The sequence below is a fragment of the Corvus brachyrhynchos genome, unplaced genomic scaffold (assembly GCF_000691975.1).
Source record: "Corvus brachyrhynchos isolate BGI_N302 unplaced genomic scaffold, ASM69197v1 scaffold70, whole genome shotgun sequence".
NCBI classification, from domain to species: domain Eukaryota; kingdom Metazoa; phylum Chordata; class Aves; order Passeriformes; family Corvidae; genus Corvus; species Corvus brachyrhynchos.
Window position 1 is genome coordinate 5,546,055 of NW_008236217.1, and position 22,441 is coordinate 5,568,495.

At 39.2% G+C, this 22,441-nt stretch overlaps 1 protein-coding gene across 1 annotated transcript; it reads right to left on the reverse strand.

Annotated features, from left to right (window-relative positions):
* Positions 1-12,526: 12,526 nt before the first annotated feature.
* On the reverse strand, positions 12,527-22,151 carry CCR6 (C-C motif chemokine receptor 6). Its single transcript, XM_017745950.1, has 4 exons — positions 21,998-22,151; positions 19,198-19,306; positions 16,038-16,110; positions 12,527-15,303 (listed from the first exon to the last, which is right to left on the reverse strand). The coding sequence occupies exons 3-4, from the start codon at positions 16,044-16,046 to the stop codon at positions 14,221-14,223; spliced, it is 1,092 nt and encodes a 363-aa protein (XP_017601439.1). The 5' UTR covers positions 16,047-16,110; positions 19,198-19,306; positions 21,998-22,151; the 3' UTR covers positions 12,527-14,220.
* Between the last annotated feature and the right edge of the window lie 290 nt (positions 22,152-22,441).

A 22,441-nucleotide genomic window follows, 5' to 3' on the forward strand; every position in this document is an offset into this window, starting at 1 on the left:
TTGTCAGCGGCCAGCATAAAGGTTATGGTCTGTAATAAGGTACAAATACAAAGCCTGTCGGTGGCTTGTCCCACTGACATCACATTTTGTACCAGGTGCATGGAGACTCCATGTCCTGGTCATGCTTTATCCAAAATATAAATGAAGGAAATACGATCTCAAGACTAAGGATGGTGGGATCTGGAAAGAGGGAACATTTGCCAAGAGTGCCTCTCAACAAATACTTCGCTTTAGGTAAGGCATTATGAAGAAATGGATTTTGTGAGGCAACTTTCTTGACATCATCATCAAGGAAAATATACTCCAACCTTGGCAATGAGAAGGAGGTGTCTGAGTGGCAAACGTGACAGTGTCAGCTTTTATCCCAGCAAAAATAAAAGAAACTCCAGTAACTCTCCATCATCATTTACCTTCTTCATCCGTTTAAGACATTTTAAGTTCAGGAAAGCAGGGGATGTATTCTTAACGCATGAGGTTTCATACCTAAGATATTGTTTAGGCTGGTAACTGCCTAGGCTGGTAGCTGACTTTAATTTGTATAAGAAACTGAACACTAAAGCTTGCTCTATCGTGAACCTTTTCAATGTTTGCTTTCTCGTGGTTGTTGGTTGCCAGGGAATTAGTGAATAAACAGAAGTTCTCACCTAAAGCCCTGACCCCTGCAGTTCTTCCTGGTCTTCACCCCTCAGTCAAAACCACACGAAGCCACTCCTGCTCCTGGCAACACAGTAGTTCCTCAGTAAATATGGCCAAATAAGTCAGAACAGCTCCCTGAGAGGCAGAAGTACCTTTGCCAACAGGAGCAAACAAGGAATAGTGGTACAAGTTGATGATTGCCTTGTGAAGTGTTTGTGAGGACTCCCTGCTTTAACAGAATTTTCATTCATTTAAAAACTATCACAAAGAGCAACATGTTTTATTTCAGACAGTTGCCTAATAAATATTAGACAAAGTAAATAAGTAAAATACTTTACACTTTCACAGGCCTTCCACCCAGGTAATTTTAAAACATTTGATGTGTTAATTCAACATGTTAACAAAGTCAGTATGTCTATGCATGCCTGATCTTTTAACACTGCTAAAACCTCACAAATTCCTCTGGAAAAAAGCATAAATCTAATTGAAAGCTCTGACAGTTTTAATCAGGTCCCCAGAACCAGCATTAGGAAGTTAACCATATGTACCAAGGCCTGCAGACCTCAGCCGAAGTCTCACTGCCAGACTTGTAGCCCTGCAAAAGAACTGCCAGTGACAGGGGCACCCAGGGAAATCCCCTTCCCATTCCACTCTCTGAAGAAGTTTTGGGAGCAGAATTTTCCTAAGCCCTGAAGCAGTTGCACAAGTTTCTCCCTACTGGAGAGACCAATGAGAAGTTATTACTTGTAAATTGCTCCTTTGCTTTCTAAAATCATATTATTAACAGTAAAGCAGCAGCCAGAAACTTAAGGTATAAACAGAACAAGGAGACATAAATCAGTGGTGACAATTTTTTTTTAAGTAGAAGAGAATATAAAATATTCCACAAGCATTGAAGTGCTGGACTTATCCTACACTCACTGCATTCTCCAAAATCTGATGAATGATTTATCATTCTGTATCTTCACTGCTCTGATACCAACAATCCAGGCACAGACCTTGACCCTTCTCTGTTGAAAATCATAGAACCCCAAAACAAAATTACATTTTATTTTATCCTCTATTTATGCAAATAAGTATGCAGCAGCTTCACGGCTCATATTGGGCTTCTGTAAACGTGAACACACATGGGCTGTTGGAGCAAGTCCACAGAAGATGATCACAGGGCTGGAGCACCTCTGCTGTGAAGACTGGCAGGGATGGGGCTGTTCAGCCTGGAGAAGGCTCCTAGGGGACACCTTACAGCAGCCTTCCTGCACCTTAAGGGAGCCTGCATGAGAGCTGGAGAAGAACAAGGGCACATAGTGATAGGACAAGGGGGAATGGCCTTAAGCTAAAAGGGTTTAAAAGGTTTAGATTAGATATTAGGAAGAAATTATTTACTTTTAAATAATGTATGCGGTGGGATACGTCTAAACTGATACAAAGAAAAATACCATACAAACCCACAAAAATTCCATTAAATATTTTCTTTTAATACTACTGAATAATTTCCAAAAATACTTAGCTAGCAAATTACTTTTATAGAGAAAAGCAGAGCCATCAGTAATATCAAAGCAATATCTAACACTTCCCACCTCATAGTGATTTAAGCGAAAAGCAAGACGTATCAACTACATAAAATGAAGTTCCAGATAGTTCCTAGGATTAATTAAATTTATGATTTAATTATAATCAAGCTTTTGTCATAAGAAATGTGCTGACAAATAGATTTAAGAGGTGTATTTGTTGCTTATGTTTTTTAAAGTTATTAATGTGTTTGTGATATGTTTTTATTTGCTTGTTTTTCATTATACTTTAAGCTTCAATTTTCTTATACAATATGTAATTGTTTGATGATGTGATAGGAAATCACATATTTATTAAGGTGAGGAACATAGCCATTTATTTGTGTGAAGTTGTTACTTGCTCCATGTGACCACAGTGGCTGGTGCATTTGAAAGCTACTATTTGATGACTGATGAGATTCACTGCTGTGATACTGTGATCACTGACATCCAAGAGTGGCAAAATATTTCTAATCTATGGCCAGTTCTGCACATGTTATTTGTCTCAATATTTGCTAGTGGGATATCCATCATGTCACTGAAGTCAAGAGGAGCGACACTGGAGCCCTTCCTGTGCAGTGGAGTGACACTTCTCCTCACATGCAGCTGAGAGCAGCTCAGCTTAACTTGTCCTGCTGCAATATTTCCCTACGAAGTGTGAGTGCTGCAGTGCAGGTGGCAGTGGCCACCACAGCAGAGCATTCAGAGAACAGCTGGACCGGCCTCCAGAACACAGAGGTCTGATTCTCACCCCTTGGATACGGCGAGTCCCCATGCTCATAGTGGTTCTTAGTTTACATGTTTTAAGTTCATTGATTTAGGAATTCTTCACCCAGTTTTATGTATAAGTTCACGTTTATGTATTTCCCCTAGTAGCCTATGTATTAGTTCTGGGAAGTTCTCCCTTCTTCGATGCTCCATTGGTCTACTCATGTAATTCCCTCCCTTAGGTTATCCCTATTGGATATTCCCCTGTTGTCCCCTCCTTCTCAGTCGATCCCCATTGGTTGTTCCCGCTTGTTCCACCCCCGTATAAAATACTGTGATCTGTCTCAATTCTTGGTCTTTGACCCTGGATTTTCCACCGGCAATAAACCAGCTGGAACCTACACAAAGACCCCTCTCTCGTCCTTTGCCTTTGCATACACTTTTACGCCACCTTTGTTTGGGGCTTGCTCCTTGCGAAGGAGCCAGCTTTCCCTGTTTCCTGCAGCTGACAGCTTTCCCTGTTTGCTGCAGCTGACAGCTTTCCCTGCTTGCTGCAGCTGACCCCTGCCTGCAGCAGCAGAAGCCAAGGACGTGTGCAGCTGGACGCTGTGCTGCCTCGAGCAGCCCCAACAGTGTCATGTGAGCACCTTAACATTGGTGTTCTTAACATTTTTTATCCTTTCTCCAAGTGGATGGCAGGTCTCCTCCTGGCAAGATGCTGCCAGCTGCTTAACTAGCAAGCTGGAGACTTTGGAAGCATCCACAAAGTAAAGCATAGACTCATTTTTCTCTTTATTTTTTTTAAATCCCTCCTTTTCACTCCAGTGTTGGCAGCATGGACAGCTGTCTGTCCCAGACAGCCTGCCCTGCATCGTGGAAGCACATAACAGTGATGTGACCTCCAAACTCAGCTTTATGGTACTTCCTTCTGGCTTTTTGGATAAGCAGTTTCAGATTGAGCTCATGACTTCCCCAGCTGCAACAGCAAAGCTTGAGGGCTTGCTCTGCCTGAATTACTAACTTGCTGTGATTTGTTTACTAGTTTTGAGTGTACACTACTAACAACTTAGTATCCACAATTCAGTGTAATAATTTAGTGGACATGAGCCACTCTCACTTAAGCACCGCTCATTTACTGTCTACCATTTAGAATATTCCAGGGTGCTTGAATTACATATAATTTATCTTGGCCTCTGTAAAAGCTCCCTGGGAACGATTTCTGTTGCCTTGCATGTTGCCCATTCAAGTTTCACCACAGCAGAATTATTGTGACAGTGGCTAACTTCCAAATCAGTTTGGTTTGGAACTTCTTTTTTTCTCATTTCTATATCATGCCTCCATTAAATGTAGGATGGTTTAGCTACCTGTTAAAGTTAAATATGATCAATATTCTGAAAGTGAAACTCAAAGCAGTCTTCACTCCCTCAGTGCCTTTCACCTGCAACAAAAAACTGGGCTAGAATTGAAAGCAAATGTGGAAGGGGGTCCCAAATTACATGAAGCTAAACAAGATCAGTCAGCATGTCCTAGTGAAGGTTTCTCTGGAAATGAAAAAGCACCCTACATTTTTTCTTATGATTTCCTGTTATATATATATGCTATATTTCTCTCATTGCCTATTTCTTACCCAGGCTTCTGATATGAACCCTTTGTCCCAAAGTGGAGAAGTGGCTGAGCTGCCACATCCTCAGTATCTATGAGACTAACATGGTGAGATGGTAGCAGTCCTCTGGTATCCAAATACATTCATATTCAAGAAAAAAATATATTTAGGGCTAATATAATGGGAGTACAGCTCAGTCCCAAATCACCTGAAGTCTTCCCTGCTATACAGTTAGTCAGGAGCTGTCTAGCAAAGGAAGTAATCCTAATGAGATCTGCAAAGCAAATAAATATGTAACAGCAAGATGCTTCAGACCTCTGACAAAGACCTCTAACAAGAAATTTAAGGAAGATAAAAGCTGGATGAAAATGACACCTGAAAGTTCACAAACTTTAGGAAGCTATAGACAAGCCTATAAATGTATCCATAATATATAAATACGTACATAAATAATAAATATCTCTACACAAATATGCACATAAATATACTTCTTGGTTACACACAGTTTATGAAGAAGCTATCAGTACCATGTACCAATAAATCTGGAGAGAAAGCTCTACATATAGAGACACTTGCCTCTGCAGTGGACTGCCACAAGGTCAGTGAAATTCTTTTCAATAGTTCTGCTTAATCCCTGGCAATAAAGTATATGTGGAATTTTCTGGGTGGAACAAGGGTCAATTTACCTATTGGCCAGTGCAGCAAAACCAGTAACTCCCTAAGACAAAACAAGTGAGCATTGTTAACTGAGTATAAGCAGGGAGGTTGGACCAGCCGACCCACTGTGGTGCCTTCCATCCTTACCCATTCTGTGACTCTAATAATTTAACCCCGAAAGAGAATAGTAATTAAAGCGGCTTGAGAATGTATTTCCAATTTCCTCCCCTATTGTTCATTTCTATAAATTAATCCTAAACAGAAGAGGAATTCACCAAACAGCTCCCAGCAAATGAGCCTGAAATAGACTTGTGATGTTTTGTCCCTTTTATTATACGTTGCTGTGTCTTAGAAGAACAGAAATTCATAGGTAAAGTGGAAAAGGGATGCAGATTTAATTCTCTGGTGACACTACTATCTGCTATGAAGAAAAGAAATTATTTCTACTAACTGGACAATCTGATGGAGAAAGCTCAAGCAACTGGTAATGTGTGCTGATATAACTGGGTACAGATTCTCTGTTACACAAAGACAACTCCAGCTCACAATGAAAAAAGACCTAACATGGGGAAAAAGTAAAACATATTACTACATTGTACTCGGTGATATGATTCTCTTCATTCAAGCTGTAAAGAAACTTTGATTGCATCTACAAATAACATCTATTTAAGGTCTGAAATACCTGTGCATACTTTCGATGTAAAATGACAAACCCTAAGGTAGTACAGATACGACATTACACTTTCAGACACTTTGTATGTGTTGTAACCACTAGAGGGAAATCTTGCACCAGTCTGAGTGTGCAAATAAACTAAAATCGAAGCACATAGATGATTTTAAAAAATGCAACAATGAAAATAACTTTAGGCCTCAAAGAAACGTGTGCTCTCTGAAGGAATCTTAAGGGATTCTTAGGAAAGTATCAGTGTTTCACAACAAGTTACGATATTAGACATGAAATTTCAAAAGTTTGTACTTAATGAACAGTGGTACTTTTTTATATCTACTGGCTACTAAACTCAAAATGAATCCTGAGTTTGGGATGAGTTTGGGGCTAAAAAGCCCAGACAGTTTCTGAATACATCCAAGCCTCCACACTTGCATCAAGAAGACAGCAATAAAGATTTGCAGACAGTTTTTAAATTGGAGCACTTTTCTTTTTCTGAACTAGGTGATACCATGTAATTGACTCAGTCTGTTTTGTACCATGGCATCTACTTTTCCACCTTGAGTGAAGCTCACCTTGAGTGAAGTTCCCAAGAAGAATGCTTTGCTAGTGCAGCTACACTGGCCATAACAGACAATAACAGCAGTAATGTGGGTACAGCTCACACCAATAAAACTGACTTTCTGCCACTTACCATTACCCCCTACTTCCTTTGCAAGATGGACTTCCATGACCAGTATTACTTTGACAGCTGGACCTTTGGTTCTTAATTAGGTAAAGATATTTTAGAACCTCACCCTAATGTACTTTTGTGCACAATTCATCTGCATGAGCTTAATGTTTCTGCAGAGTTGTATCATTACTACAAAAAAATAATTTGTATCTTTACAAAAATGAAAAGAAAGAACAGAAAAAGTGAACAGGAATTAAATCCTCTAGTCCAAGCAAAAAAGCCATCTTAAAACCAGTATTTCCAAGGCTTTCTTCAGTAACATATTTTAAAGTCAAATTACAAATCAACAGGTATTTATACAAAACTTGAGAGGGATGAAAATTGTTGAGAGCACAACAGCAATTAGAAATAATTTTTAATGAATCCCACCTCATGCAGCCTAAGACAAGAACAAGAGGTTAATGAAAACAAGGTAGAAAATGTTTCTTGCATTGGCAACTCTGTTAAAGAAAAAAAACCAACCTGTTTTTATGAAAATCCCAGAGCACGCAATACTTTCAGTAACAAACACTGTGTTCACGCCAAATTAACTCCAATGTAAAAAGTACACCATGTTTTTCAATCTCTGTTTTCACTATTAGTATGTCTGCTGATACTGTTCTTTCTTATAGGCAGTTGCTTTTGAAATGTAAACCCAACATATATGTCCACTGGTCTGAAAATACCATAGACTGCAAAAAGCTTCTGAACACAGTACTATTTTTACCACTGTTGTTATGAGCTGAATCTGGTTTGAATCTGAATCAGAAAAATAAATACAAAGCTATTATAATTTTCTGTTATAATCTTATGAGACAGATCATTAAAATGCATCATAATTCACCTGAAATACATGAAAAAGGCTCTTCCAACTTCCATAAATAAGTCTCTCTTAGAAATCAAATCATCTACCATAAATACTCATTGTTCATGCATTCTACCCAACAGTACATCTTCTGTATCTTAGTATTATTTTTCCTCTTCCATTCTGTATTTCTGTAATTGAATACAGTACCTAGAAATTTTTTTTATAAAAACATTCTTGATACTAGCAAAAAATAATAACAAATTACATGGACTAGAAGCAAAACTTAGTATGATACCTACAAGAAATTCATAGGTTTAAATCTGACTAGTAAAAAGATGAGCAAAGAAAATCAAGGATAGCAGTTAGCGTTCCAGCAGTAACTACTGTAATGGCTCCATATTTCTGTCAATTTTTTTCAGAAATGGGACCACAAATCACAATAAAAACAATAGCTGGATGATCTAATCCAGGATAAGAAACAAACAAACAAAATCACCAGATTTCTGGTAATTAGATGGCTTTTTACATTATAGTTCCTAACCACTAGATAGGACTAAGCACAAATTCTTTGGAAACAATACTACCATGTTTTGTACTGAAGCATCACGGCTGTCTGTGGTTGGCATAAATCCAGATCACATATTTTCTATTTTGAAAAAAACTTTTACTTCAGTGTTCAGCCACTGCTTCTTATGGAAGAAACTGTGTGTTCTCTACTTCCCCTAATCCTCAGTGAATCATAAATTTATAAATTAATTCCAGTTGTTACAGACTAAATACATTAAATACATATTATACATATTATTACATCAATTTTTATTTACTAAAATAGAAGTCTGGGAATGATAAAGCTACACTAAAATGAAATAAATAAGAGCTTCAAAAACTTTTGGTAGAAGAATATTAATTTGACTTGTTTAGCTCAGCCTAGTATATACGGACCAAATTGATAGTGCAATATCTATTTCTAACAAAAAGGCAGTAAAAATAAATGAAAGATGAACTTTTCATTAGAAATATGAATGGTGTATCAGGATTTACAGTTGGGTTACACAACACCATCAATTCAAGGAAAACTGACTATGGATATTAGCTAAAAATGTGTACAGGCAATGGGTTTTTCAGTTTATGGGGAAAGCGACCCTGACTTGGCAGATAAGAAATTTTGCCTTCAAAATAGCTTTTTAATCACTAGGTTTTGTTTTCTAGAGTAAATAAAACTTTTCAACTCAGGTTAGGCAATGGAGTTCATTCAACCAAAAATGAAGAAATTGTTTTAAGGAACTCATCATGAAAGGAACTGAGCTATGCTCCAAGTGGCCAAGAGAACAACACTCTGCTTAGTGGTCACATCATTACCACCAGTCTTGTGTCATTCATCCACTGTAGAGGAGGTGTCATTTAATTTCCTCTTCAGCCTGAAGGACTGCAGAAGAGAAGTAAGATCTACTGGTGTAGGAAAATTTGAGGGGAAAATTTTCATCTTTCTTTTTAGCTGTACTTTGCACAGATTGTTTCAAAGAGGGTATGAGCTCTTAACTCACAAGGGGTGACAGAGGATTGGTACACTCTGCCATAGGAGGTGGTTGGAGGGAATACCCTGATTACTTGGCAGCAACATAAAAAAGTAGATTAGGAACCACTTTCAGTGGTTTTGTGAAATCGTTTCCTTGGCTTTTATTATAGTATCTGAAAACTAACCAGAAATGTCAAAATATTTTAGATGCTTTGTGAGACAAACTGTTTTGACATTTTGAAACTGTTATCGTTTTCACTTAATCTGAAACTCTTTTTCCAATTGTGTCCAAATTTTTAAAGCTTCAAGTACCATCTCTTGCTACTTCTGTAGCAAGAAAATTTCCCCAGAATTTCCACAATTATAAATAACAAGGTTGCCCTACAAAGATCCAAAGCAGAGTTCTATCTGTTATGAACTTAACCATTATTAATAACCTTCCATAATAAGACGTTCTTCTCTAGACTGTTTTTTCAGGTTTCTGTTCAGTTTCCATTCCATCATCTCCAAATGTTATACACCTTGGCATATAATTTTCATTTTCTTTCCTTTGCCTTTCCTTGCTTGAAGCAAGGCACAGATTACTTTGATCTTATCTGTCCACTTTGACTCTCTTGCAGGCTCAGGAGTTTATAGTGATCACTCTTCTAAGAAATTTAATGTGGAAGTAGAAGGGACACAACATGAAATTTAAATATCACTGTATGAAGAAAATTTATTGTGGGGAGATGAATAATAAATCAGGTCCATTTTCATGATCGTTTTCATGTCAGAAAACAGACTTAGCTTTGGACTTTCTGCACTGAGGTATTATGCCTTTATTTAACAGTGTGCACTGATGACCTACGTCCTTCTGAACTGCTAGAACAGGAAGCATCAAGCAGGGCCACCGTGGACCCACCTAAAGCAGAATGGAACCTGCTAACAAGAGAGACCTTGTACATGCAGCCAATACCACAACGCTGCTCCAGTCCTCAGCTGGAGGAAGATATGAATCGATTTCTCGAAGCTTATCAGCCACATCTTCTCTGTGTAAGACATGATGCAACACTGCATATGTTCTTCTTTCTTTAAATATGGTGGCAAACAAGAACCTGTGCAAAACCAAGTCTTGTCTTTGCAAAAATCCCAGATGGAATACATGCAACAAAAAAGAAAATCCTACCATATGTTTGTCATACACAGCTACCACATCAAGGCAAAAATCATAATAAAATGCAGTATGTGTAGTAAGCTTTGAAATGTTGCTCTATAAGCATTAAAAGGAACACCAAGTTCCCAAGCTCCTCTAAAGCTGTGCTCTTTTCATGCCCTGAACTACCAACATCTCATGCTCATGAGTTGGTTCTGCTGGCATGGCCACCAAAGGAATGACAGAATATCTAAGGGCCCATCAGACACATCCACTGGCCAGCCTGCCACTATGGCCATCTGTTTCTGGACATTGAGCAGAGTAATCCTTCTCTTCCACTGCTTTTGCTCTGAACTGGTCTTTCACTTTTACCTTATGGTAAATTTCATAAAAAATGTCCAGAAGGTATTACAGCTAAATTAAATTTCTACCTACCCACCCTTCTGTCCTGTAGTTACCCTCAAAATGTGCATAAGAAAGCTGGCATCCCAGTGGCTGGAGCTGTGGTTCTCCCTGCACAGCAGCCCCTTGGGAGTTGTATCAGGTTTGTGCAGTCAGGTTTTGGTAATGGGGGAGCTATAAGGGTGGCTTCTCTGAGAAACTGCTTGAAGCTTCTCCCACATCCAGCAGAGCCAATGTCACCCAACTCCTCCAAGATGGACCCACTTCTGGCCAAGGCTGAGCCAATCAGCCATGATAATGATGCTAAATAGAAAAAAAAATGTTATTGTACAGAAGTAATTGTAGACAGAGAAGACAGGAGTGAGAATACATGAGAGAACCAACACTGCAGACACCACGGCCAGCAAAGGAGGGGGAGAAGGTGCTCCAGGCACCAGAGATACATTTGCAGCTCATGATAAAGACCATGGTGAGGCAGGCTGTCCCCCTGCAGCTAGCAGAGGTCCACAGGGGTGCAGAGATCCACCTGCAGTCTCTGGAGGAGCCCCACACGAGAGCAGGTGGATGCCTGAAAGAAGGTTGTGATTTTGTGACTCTGTGGGAAGCCCACACTGGAGCAGGCTCCTGGCATGACCTGTGGCCCCGTGGAGCCCATCCTACCAGGTTTCTTGGCAGGACTTGTGACCTCACAGGGAACCCATGCTGGAGCAGCCTTTTCTTGGAGAACTGTAAGCCATAGAAGAGGACCCACGCTGGAGCAGTTTGTGAAGAACTGCAGCCCATGGAAAGAACTCATGCTGAAGAAATTCGTGGAAGACTGTCTTCTGTGTGAGGGACTCCAGTCTAGGCCAGGGGAAGGACTCCTCTTCCTGAGGAGGAAGAGGTGGCAGAAACAGCATGTGATGAACTGACTGTAACCCCCATTCCTGTCTCGCTGATAGCTGTGGCGAAGGAGGTAGAGAATCAGGAACAAAGTTATGTCTGGGAAGCAGGGATGGGTAGGGGGGAAGGTATTTTTAAGATCTGTCATGCTTTTTCATTATCTTACTCTGATTTTGACTGGTAATGAGTTCAATTAATTTCCTCAAGTACCATGATAGCAATCGGTGAGTGATCTTCCCCTGCCCGTATATTAACTCATGAGACTTTCATTATATTTTCTCTCCCCTGTCCTGTTGAGGAGGGGAGTGATAGAAAGGCTTTGGTGGACCCTTGGCAGCCAGACATGTTAAACCATCACAGGAATCCACCCAGTCCTTCGCCCCCATGTTTCCTAGGGACAGAGCACTCATTCGTGGCAATCAAGATTTTGGCTGCACCTCAAGCAGGACTTTTGGCAAGGCCTTGGCACCAACACAATTCATACTCCAAGTTCTGTTTTAGCCCCACATGTGTACCATATTCCTCTTCCCTCAGCAGGACTTCTCTCCCGCATGCATTAGGTAACTGCTGGGTACATTTTCTACACTTCAATGTCATTTCCAGTGAGCATTTTACCCTCACAAAATCCAGTGGCCAAGAAGCTGTGCTGCTCCTGCCCGAGGCAGTTGTCCCACACCACCACACTCAGCTTGCCTGGTCCCCTCGCAGTTACAAGGAGCTGGCAACCTGTGAGCCCCCAGGCTGACCCCTCTATCTGGGGAAGGCCCTGGACTACAGCACCCTGCTTTGTTCTCTTTCTCTGCCCTCACCCCTGAGGAAGGATGCTCCTTCAGCCAGGAACCACTTCAGAAAGGCTGTGGCACACTTTCCCTGCCCTCTGCTGGGGTCCGTCAGCAAGTCACCGCTGGTGGGACAGTGACCATGCGAGGTCAGTGACTGCCCCTTGGCAGCTCTCTTGCCCCCAACCCCGTTGGGGCGGTGCTTGGGTTGTTCGGTGGCTGAAGGCCAATGCGAGCATGGCACAGGGTGGCAGGAGGTGGGGGATACACTTTGGAGCCTTGGAAGGCTCTGCCCAAGAGCTGCTGCAGCTGCTTCAGCTGTGAACTTCCTGCCCTGGGGCCCGCTCCCTCAGGGAACCTCCGATGGACAGACTGTTCAGATACGAGGGATTTTGCGCTGAATAAGAGAATGTTTCATGGCAATACATGTAGCAAGGAACTCTTGGATCTGAGGGGATTTTTTCCTTTTCAGTTACATTTTTTATTTGCTGAATTCTCTTCCAGAAAATCATCATTGCTATGTACAGCAACTGCATGCATCCATATTTACATAATTTTCTATCATATTCTTGCAAAATTGCTATTCAGTTATGATAAATATATGCAATCTTTATCATATCTGGCACTGATATTTAAAAACCTCACACTGCAGTGGAAACAAAGATGGATTGCACCAGCTAGGCAGTACTACTTTCATGTGCCAAATTAATGTCTTTCCTCAAGGGATCTTCAGCTCCAGCACTGTCCTTCTTGGACCTTTGCATTGTCACTATACAGGGTAGTAGTTAGTGATACAAGCTTCCCAGTCTCTTCAACTATGAACTTAAAAAAAACCCAACCAAGTCTAAACAGCAAGCTGCAAATTGCAGTAATTTTCACAGCCGAAGGGGTAACGTCCCACACAACAACAAATCCAGACACTTTCATGGCATATGCTCCCATCGCAGCAGAATTGCAGAGAACTCGTACGTACTTCAGCACACTGCGAACAGTGGTGCTCCTCTTCTCTCCTCCATCCTGCCCATGTCCTTCAGCTCCCGCTTCTGTCTATCTCACTGTCCCACAGTGACTGCTACAGTGGTGAACCTCACTCAGTGAGCAGATCCACTGAGGATTTGCTGAAGAGCCAAGGCTGGGTAAAACTAATTTCATTTATTATAAATATTCCTATACTCATAGTGAGTCAAATACTGACTCAGTAAAAATTCTGGCTGAATTAAGTCAGATTCTGCTTTTTAAAGATAATAATTTCTAACTAATTTCTGAAACTATATATATGCATAGTTGAGCTGGTAAATTCATTCCTAAGGAATCTTTGCTAGCAGTAGCTAAACACAAAGAAATGCTTCGTATTTTGTCACCTATAAAGTTCCAACAAAAAGTGTTGGAATAATTGCAGTTTCAGACAGTTAGTTGCCTTTTAAAAAGTGGAGTGTGAATTTCAGCTCGGAAGAGACAACTTTTCTCAAAGAGACATTCATCAGATTATCAGCTTTGTTGGATTCCAGCACCCAAATCCTGTGCCAAACAAAGAGAAGAAACTCTTGAGCAAAGCTTCACACTCTGTTGAGAAGAGCACTGGGTGAAGATTTACAAGACCAAGCACCTCAGCCCTGCTCTGTCAGCAGTCCTGGGCCCGTTTCTTCATTTCTCGGTTTGCATTCCTTGTCGTGCTTTGCTCAAAATGCCATCTCTTTGGGTTAGTTTTGTCACAATGTGACCAGTCTGCAATATTAGTACAGTGGAGACCTACACTTCAGTAGGATTTCCAGGTAGAAGTAATTAACAGAAACAATGTGAATGTAAGAATGAGTCTAGACATAATCTAATTCATCTACTTGTTAGTTTGGGTGTATTTCAGTGTTGTAGGACAGATGAGATGCAATTTTTCCTTACAAAATGAGGAGGGTTCCTCTGTAAACTTCACTTTCCTTATAATTCCAAGAGAATGTACTTTAGAAGAGCATTAAGAGAAGTGAATAAGGTTTTAGTTTTACACAGGATGGTATTATTCTTTATCTTAATTCATTTCCTGAAAGGAGTTGTAAAGCACTGGAGCTCCCTTAGAGGTGCAGAGAAGGTCAGATGACTTCCTATCACATGCACAGTGACATTGGTTTGGGTTGCTTGGTGAGAGGAGTCCTTTCACTAATAATGTTGTTCAAATTGTATTATATAGTAAAAGATGATCCATTGTCAGTCAGAATTTCACTAGTCTGTCTTGAATGATAAGTATCAGAGTTTGTCCTTGAACTACGTTTATTGTCTTTCTTGTACCTCTTGCACCATAGGTCCTTCATTAGCTTCACAAAGTAACTTCTGAACTTCACTCCAATAAATGCATAGAGCACAGGGTTTACACAACAGTGTAAAAATGCTATGGCTTCAGTGGTGTACTTTGCATAAGCCATTATCTTGTCACTGTCACAAGATTTGTCGATCTTGCCCATGTTGACAGCGGTCATGAGAAGAACAATGTTATAAGGTACCTGGCAAACTAGGAAAACAGCTACAATTAATACAATCACACGGATTGCTTTGTTTCTTTTGGAATTCTGAGCTTGCTGTAGGGATTTGACAATGAAGGCGTAGCAAAAAATCATGAATATGAAAGGTATAAAAAATCCAAATGCAACTTGTAGCCACAGCAGCAGTGATTTCAGCATTGTGCTTTCAGACATTCCATCAAATCTGTGATCACAAATCTCTTTGGTTTCATTGGAGAAGCTGTAACTTTCACTGTACAGAAAAGAGGGACTAGAGATTAAAATTGAAGATATCCACACAGCCAAACAAATGAGTTTACTATATGCGAGAGTCCTTGCCCTGAGTTTAAAAGACTTTGTTGCCTGTACGATAGCAATGTACCGGTCCACGCTGATAAAGGCCAAAAGCAGCATGCCACAGCTGAAGTTGATTGCATAGATGCCTCTAGTCATTTTGCAAATGAAATCACCAAAAATCCATTCGTCAGCAGCATAATTCACTGCCCACAGTGGAAGAGTAAGAACAAACAATATGTCTGCTATGGCCATGTTGAAGAGGTACACGTCTGTCATGGACTTGGTTCTTTCATACAAAGCAAAGGTCATCACTACAAAGATGTTACCAAAGAGGCCGATGATACAGATCAGTGAATATGCAACTGGAAGAAATGCTTTTGTGAAGTTCCTGACTTCCAGCTTAGAACAAGGTGGCATGATTAGAGAAGCATAGTCTGAATAATAGGGGTAGTCTGTGGAACGAGGGTCTGTCTGTAAAAAAGAACACCGGTTAACACACAGATGTTAATCTCTAGTGCCTGTATAGTAGCAACATGGTAGATAGCTGACCACACATTCCAATTACAAATTCATTTAACAGTACAGACAAGACTTGTAAGAACTATCTAGGAAATTTCATAAAATCATACTTAAACTACAAACATGGAAATAATCCTTTTGGATGGCCCAAAAGTCTCCATATTTAAATACATTATGAAGAAAGGACTAGTCTGCTGTCACAGAAGACTCTACAGTGTGAAAGTCTGAGTTTGAATTAGGTGTCTAGTCTTCCTTTACCATTAGAGAAGGCAAACATGCCTTTCTAGCGTGTTATGCATTTCATACTAATGTAGCTTGACTAAATCAAGCCCAAAAATGATTACTTCTCTCTACTCAGCTAGACAGGCAACCTATGATGGCTAGCCTGAGACCACAAACACCAAACCTGTAGTGCAAATCCAATAAACAGTGTGCTTTAACAGTAAACTCTGCTGTCAAAAACATCTCATCAGATTATCATTCCTGAAATTATGGTGTTTGGATCTGCAGCCTCAAAGAGCTGCATTTTCAATTCCAAGCATCAATAGATGAGAGCCACTGTGAAGATATCATTGGTTAACTCTTCCTCAAGGCATGAAGAACTCACCAACTATCTGCCAATGTGGTGGAATGTGTGGCCATCGCTTTATTGATGTACTAATATAGTTTATCAATTAGGTACTTACAAAATTCATTTTGGCAGTACACTTCTCAGAAAAATATGTTCAGAAGGACTTCAAAATACTTTCCCAAGTATTTCTGAAAAGAAAATAAAGCAGGTTGGATGAGGAAACCAGCACAAGAAGTGTGAACAAGTAGAAAAACAAAATTGGAAATAAGACTTCTCAAAACAAAATCTCATCACTGGAGCATGGCAACAAATCACAAATCTCTACAAAATGTGCAGTTGTAGAAAGTGAATGGTTTTTATCAGTGTCATTAAGAGCACAGTCTTACGTATTGAATGTTTATTCATAGGCTAATAAGTGATATATGAGAATATGTGACTCTCACTTCACATTGAATTTGCACCACAAAAAATTAGAATAAATTAAATTTTACTTTGAGAACTTCTGTATGACAATGGCAATCTGTGTATTGAGGGAAATATGGAAAAAATAAACAGCACTCCGTTATACTTCATAACAGTAGTGCGGCACTTAACCTTTTATTTCCACTCTGACACTTTATCAGTGTGTCTTAGCACTTTCAACATCACATTATTTGTCCTTTTTTGTTACACTAGTGAGGAAATTGAAGAGCAATTAGAATAATAGCCTCTTATAGTGTAAAGGACAGTACACAACGTATGAACAGACTGAGCACTGGTGTTTTGTTTTTGTTGAGTGCGCAGATGTATAGTGCAGTGTTCAGTGTGCAGTTCAGACAGAACCCTATGAAAACAATTTGTTTTCTTTATCATTGTGATACCTAACTGTTTTATAAATGGTGCTTACTTAATTTGCACAACACCCTGCGGTGAGGAAGTATTACCACCTTTATTTACAAGGGAGAACCTGACTCATTAGAGTTAAGCATCCACTTGAGATGCTCAGTTTGAGACACGTATCCCCCTCCACATCACTTCTAAGAGCACTTAAAATGATGAAGGACTTCAGCTACATAAAGGATTAAATGCCTTGATTGTTTGCATCCAGGACAGACTTCTGCAAATCAGATCACAGAGTCTAAGGTCACAGAAAAATAAAATGGGGAAGAGGCCATTGGTGGCCACATGTGGAAAGCTGGGCTTGTTCCACCTCACACAGGACCCCATGGGCAGGAGACTTAATCCCTCAGCATTCCTTGCATGAATTCAGTCCTTCCCTTCTTTCCATTAGCTGGTCTCTGAGAACTGCATCTATCAGCAAGGCAGTAATTTCAGGGGCTGGATGACACAAGGTCCCATATTTGTTAAGGCTATGAACAGCAGTTTTGTCTAGAGTTTGTCTGCTTTTTGCTAGTCATGCTACTAATTGGGAAGAGCCCATGGGTCAGCTTTAAGTCTACAAAAACAAAACCTTCTTGTTTGGGAATTACCTAATGGTGAAAACGAAAGAGAGAGGGAGAGAAATTGTAAAAGTGGGGCAGATGAAGTCCAGATAGAAGAGGGAAATTGCGGTGGGGAAAGGACAGAATACTCTCCAAAAACATAATGAGGATGACTCACGTGGGGATGCTGGCTCATGACAGAGGGCTGCAGTTGGGTAAGGACCTGAACTATACGAAGTTGCTAAGGTATCGCAGCTTATCTGGATTTCCTGTCCTTTAAACAAATATTTAACCATCTCTCCAGCTTCCTCTGCTGGCTTTTCAAAACTGATTTTTAGAAGCTGCAGGAATATGGCAGTCTGAAAGTGCTTGAACACCTTCTGAAGCAAATTTCAAAAAACTTAATGGTGTCTCTCAGAAGTGCAGAGATGTATAAGGCAAGCAGGCAAGTTATGCAATTAACCTGGGGCTGTGGTCCCCTAGCCCATCTTTGGACAATTTTAGTCACTGTCTGCTGCTTTACACTTTCTGATCTCATCCAGCCAGACACTCATGACCTTGCTTGGTGTTTCTTTTACCCTTTGCACTTGGCTGCAGCTACAGTAACTCTTCAGTTGGACAGAATTAAAGGGGCACCTGTCTAGGTTATTATTTTAGAAACTGTTATTTTATTGTTGTAAGAAAAATACCATTCTAGGTGTCTGCCATTCACGTCTGTTTAAGACCTACGTGGTTAAAATATACAAAGAGAGTCTGACAGCATATCTTCTCTATAAACAAGAAGATATAATTCCACTTAGACCAAGCCACTCTGGAACATGAACATAACATACAGAAGGAAGATGAGTGGGTGAAGGTATTTGGAAGAAAGGGAGCACAGGTGTTTCCTACAGCCTGCAAGGAGGGCTAAGAAGGGACATCTTTCCAGATTATCACTGAGAAAAGGCTCTTTAGCTCACAGAAGAGCTCAGGAGAGATCATATGGGGAACAACAACTACTCATCACAGGAGAGATGCATATTCTCCCTGATTCTACAGGAATTCAGAAGGCACCACCAGCCACACACTTATTCACAAAATTACTTCCACTGGCCAGCAGAACCTTCCTGAGCATGGTTAGTATGAGAGTTGCAGCGAAGGACTCAAACTGAAGTCAGAATTGCAGAGATCAGGTTTAGACCTGATTTAAATCTCTTGAGCTGACTTCCTTCTCTGAATTTGAAATGGCATTCACTGAAGTTATTAAAAACATGCACTGGCTGCTGAGGAAGCTGAATCAGAATTCTTATAAACACAATTTCCTTTTTGATTTAAATCTTTCTAGCAGTGTTTCAATAGGCACCTTTATAATCTGTATATTTACATCTTTATTTAGCATTAATGTATTAGGTAAATTTAAAAATAAATTTCCATATATATATATATGTAAGGTGGTGTGTGCTAGCATTGGTTATGTACTACATATGGGCACATGTCTGTGCATGTGTATTCAAAAACACTTATGTTCTGAATATTAAATATATAAGCCTTGAATTTTTTGAGCTTAGTGTTTTTCCACTTTACCCACATCATCACATTTCTTTTCACTATGAAAGCAGTGGGTGAGTACTCAAAAGTAAGACTAAACCACAATCTTAAGAAAAAACATACTATTTGAATTATACAAACAAAAGACAATGCATAAAGACAGACCTGAGGGGAAAGACAGAATTCTTGGAAGAAAAACATTCAGTCATCAAGTAATTTTAAGAATAGTCCATCCTTATAAGTACAATCCCACTTACATGTTCAGTTTAATACATTTGCCACAGATATACATGGATTATAGATTACCTGTTTTATTTTAGTACTTACCCAATTTGAAAATCATCTGAAGGCTGGGGGAAAGAGGATGTGTGATTCTTTTAAGGTCTATTTTGGCTGCCTCAAGCACATTTGCCACCAGCCTCAACAGGAGTACACTCTAATTTAGAAAACAAGAAATAACAGCATTAGTTAAAGGCACAGAGTTAAATTGAAATAACCACCACTTCCTCCTCACAAGCAACAGAAATCATCTGGTTTTTTATGTAAAGGAAAATGTTTCTGTGCTGAAAACATGCAAGCTGGAGGCAAATATTTTATTAATTTACTTATTAGTCTACCTGTGTAATGATATTATTTTTAAAATAATCAAGCTAGAATTAGAATCATAAAAAGCAAGGTGTTAATTGCCATTGTTCTCAGAATGCATCCCAAATGATTACCTGGTTTTGCAAGGGTGCATTTAATGTCACACAGATGAGTAGTTTCAACTTCAGTCATTTAAATCAAAAAGACTGCTTAGAGTAAAACTGTGAAATGAGACAAGTAATAATTACCAAATTGATTAGTAACTGTTTTAGAAGAAAAAAAATAGTAATCCGTTATATGTCAAGGTGCACATAACCCAAATGTTTGTCCTGATCTGCTAACAACAAAATGTGTAAATGCAGGTAAATAAGTAAAATGTGGTTGTATTTGCCTGTTTGGCACAAACATTTGCTGTTCATGTTCATGCTGCTCAGGTCTGTTGCTAAAGTTATTTGGAACTAGACATGAAAATATTTCCTTTCATGATTTCTGAATTTTAAAACCTAGAAACTTTATTTTCTAGGCCTTGGTTCTGAACATAACTTAAGATGTTTGCATTAGCAGGAAGGGGGAAAAAACCAAAAAAAAATGTAAACCCCCCCTCTCTGAACTCCTGATTTATTTTAGAAATTGTGTTTGTCATCTCATTAGAGACACCATATGTCATAAATACAGACAGTCTTGTAAGAGTCTAAGACATTATTAAATTAATAGAACACTGGACATAAAGAAACACAGGATGATAGATGTTCTGCTCACTCATCTTTTTTTCTAAACTGAGCATATCACAGTAGCAGTGGCTCCCTAGCAATTTAAGATTGGTGCTTCTTTCCACTGACTACACCCAGTGAATGAAACAAAAACACTGTCTGGTGTAAAAAGAAGAACTGGTACATTTAAAGCACCCTGCTGTAATAGTTCACAATCATCTAAGAAGGCACATGTCATTTTCTCAATGGCTTATCTTCATAGGATTCAAGACTTCGTCTATAACCAAATCCATTTGCATGGAAGAGCACAGAGATCCCTGAAATGAGCCTTGTTTTACCTAAATATGCATGCATATGTGGTGCACTCATGTTTTGATTGTTACTGCTGAACAGCAATCTTCACTGTTTGATGCATACAAAGCAAGAAAGTGTGAAATCTATCAATCACTCAAATAACTTCAAACAGGGTCACTGTAAGATTAAGTTGGCCTCCTTATTGCTGTTTGGACTAAACCACTCCTTGTCCTCACAGATCTGGAGCAGGTTATGATTAAATGCATAACATAGTTAAGTGCTTGAAAATGGTTTTATTTCAATAAAAGTCCAGTAACATGGAGGAAAGAAGATGTGTGAGTTTCAGTGGAAAGACGAGGAGGTGAAGACAGAAGTCCTTGGGAATCTTTCAAGACATCCTTAATCACAATAGTGAAGTACTTTTCACTCTATTATTTTTTATTTTATAATTCATAAAAATTTCCATCATTAAAACTTCACAGGTTTTCAGGCCATGCTTTGAGCCTTTGCTAAAAGGGGCTTTGACTTTTCTTTTGACTACATTTTTGTGCTGTTTTGCTGACTTGTCATTTGCATGTCAAATTGTAGTAACGGAAATCATCTAACTAACTTGAGATGAGCCTTGTAAGGTATTTTCTGGACTTTCTTAGAAAGCAAACACAAGCTTCATTTTGAAATCTCCTGTCCCTCAAGTGCTGCAAGGCATAGTACATTTACTCTTGATAAACTGAGGTGCACATACTCTCTGTAGTAACACAGCTATATATAACAGCCTCAATCCTGTTTACAGAGAACTCTCTTTCTGTAAACACTGTCTGAAGAAAACCACTGATTCCTGTTCACAGTCCCTGACAGTTCGAAACAAGGGCTCAAACCCGGTTAAAAACAGCAAATTCAGAGTAGGAACACATTCCATTGGTAATAGAATTTGCTGATATGTCATTGTGGGATATTTCACTGAAGCATTTCTAGTGCTTCTTTCTCATAACTTTGGGAGTGAAGAATTGGATGGACCTGTGTCTTGCAAAGCAAACTTCATTACACAAAGGCAAACCTAACACATGGCAGTCATGTAACCAGCAGATAATGAGTAACTGAAGTAGAAAATCCCTCTCCATTACAAAAACATCTGTGACTTCAAATCACCAAGTCCATCATGATTGTCATGCATATTCGGACAAGCACTTCTAGTAACAGTTTCCAATATATTTCTCAGACAACAACTTACCTTTGGAATACCAAGATTAGCCTGTGAAGAAACTGTATATTTTCAACATAGTTTCATGGAATGAGAGTCATCAAAATATAGATCAGATTTTTAATGGCTAATTAAAAATAAATCAGAGTTTTAGCTGATCCTTTAAAAAAAATGATTGCTCACCTTGTTCTATAATCAGGTGCTTTCTAATTTAAATGATTCTTGTGCTTTTAGTTTGTAATATATCCAATATCCAGCATAAATAACAGTCTTTCAGAAGGTGAAGAATTCACCATTCAGTGAATTCCAAAATTAACACAAGGTAACTAGTCCAACTTACCTTTTCAATAGTTTCTTTCAATCAGTCAGCCTTCTTTACAGATGCTTTGTGCTTCACCTTCACGTTGTGGCAAGTGGAAAGAGTTTGTTCTTTTTCACACAACTAATTAATAATCTGCATGTGAGATACTTTTGTTTCCTAGGTTAGAGCTCTGAAAGGAAATCTTCTCTCGCTTAACTAATATGGTCACTGTGGTTTCTCAAATCTCACCACATGTTAGTCTTCTGCCACCATTAATTAAGGAAGAAAATATTTAAAAATAAAGAAAACAAAGCTATTGTCTGAGTTGTTCCAGAATCCACATGTTTTCTCTGGAATGACCAGTATGCTGCCTTTTTTAATTCTAAAAGAGAGACAGCATGCAGCCCTATGCTCTTTCATCCTTCTTTCATGTTCCTTCAGTTAAATTTTGATCAGTCTAATCTAATTCAAAAATCTAGCCAT